Source organism: Phaethon lepturus, unplaced genomic scaffold, assembly GCF_000687285.1.
Source record: "Phaethon lepturus isolate BGI_N335 unplaced genomic scaffold, ASM68728v1 scaffold40615, whole genome shotgun sequence".
NCBI lineage: Eukaryota > Metazoa > Chordata > Aves > Phaethontiformes > Phaethontidae > Phaethon > Phaethon lepturus.
In genome coordinates, this window is record NW_010540561.1 from 579 (window position 1) to 801 (window position 223).

The 223-nt window shown below is 63.2% G+C and overlaps 1 protein-coding gene across 1 annotated transcript in view; it reads left to right on the forward strand.

The window, feature by feature from the left end:
• The window catches only part of NAV1 (neuron navigator 1), a gene marked incomplete at its 5' end in the record, with an annotated part of 9222 nt that overhangs the window by 429 nt on the left and 8570 nt on the right, over positions 1 to 223 (forward strand). The window contains 1 exon segment of the mRNA XM_010287471.1: positions 35 to 118. Coding sequence (XP_010285773.1) covers positions 35 to 118 — 84 coding nt within the window.

Consider the following 223-nt stretch of genomic DNA (forward strand, 5'->3'; position numbering starts at 1 on the left):
CATGGATGCTTACCCGTTTCTCCACCTCTCCCAGGCCAACCTGGTGGCAGCTTTTGAGCAGAGCCTGGTGAGCATGACATCTCGCCTGCGGCACTTGGCTGAGACTGCTGAGGAGAAGGTGGGTGCTGTCAGCGTGTCAAGTGGGCACTGGCGGTGCGGGAGCTTGCTCATGGGGCTGGGGGGTGCTGGATTCGGGTAAACGTGCTGAGGGGCTGCCCGGCCC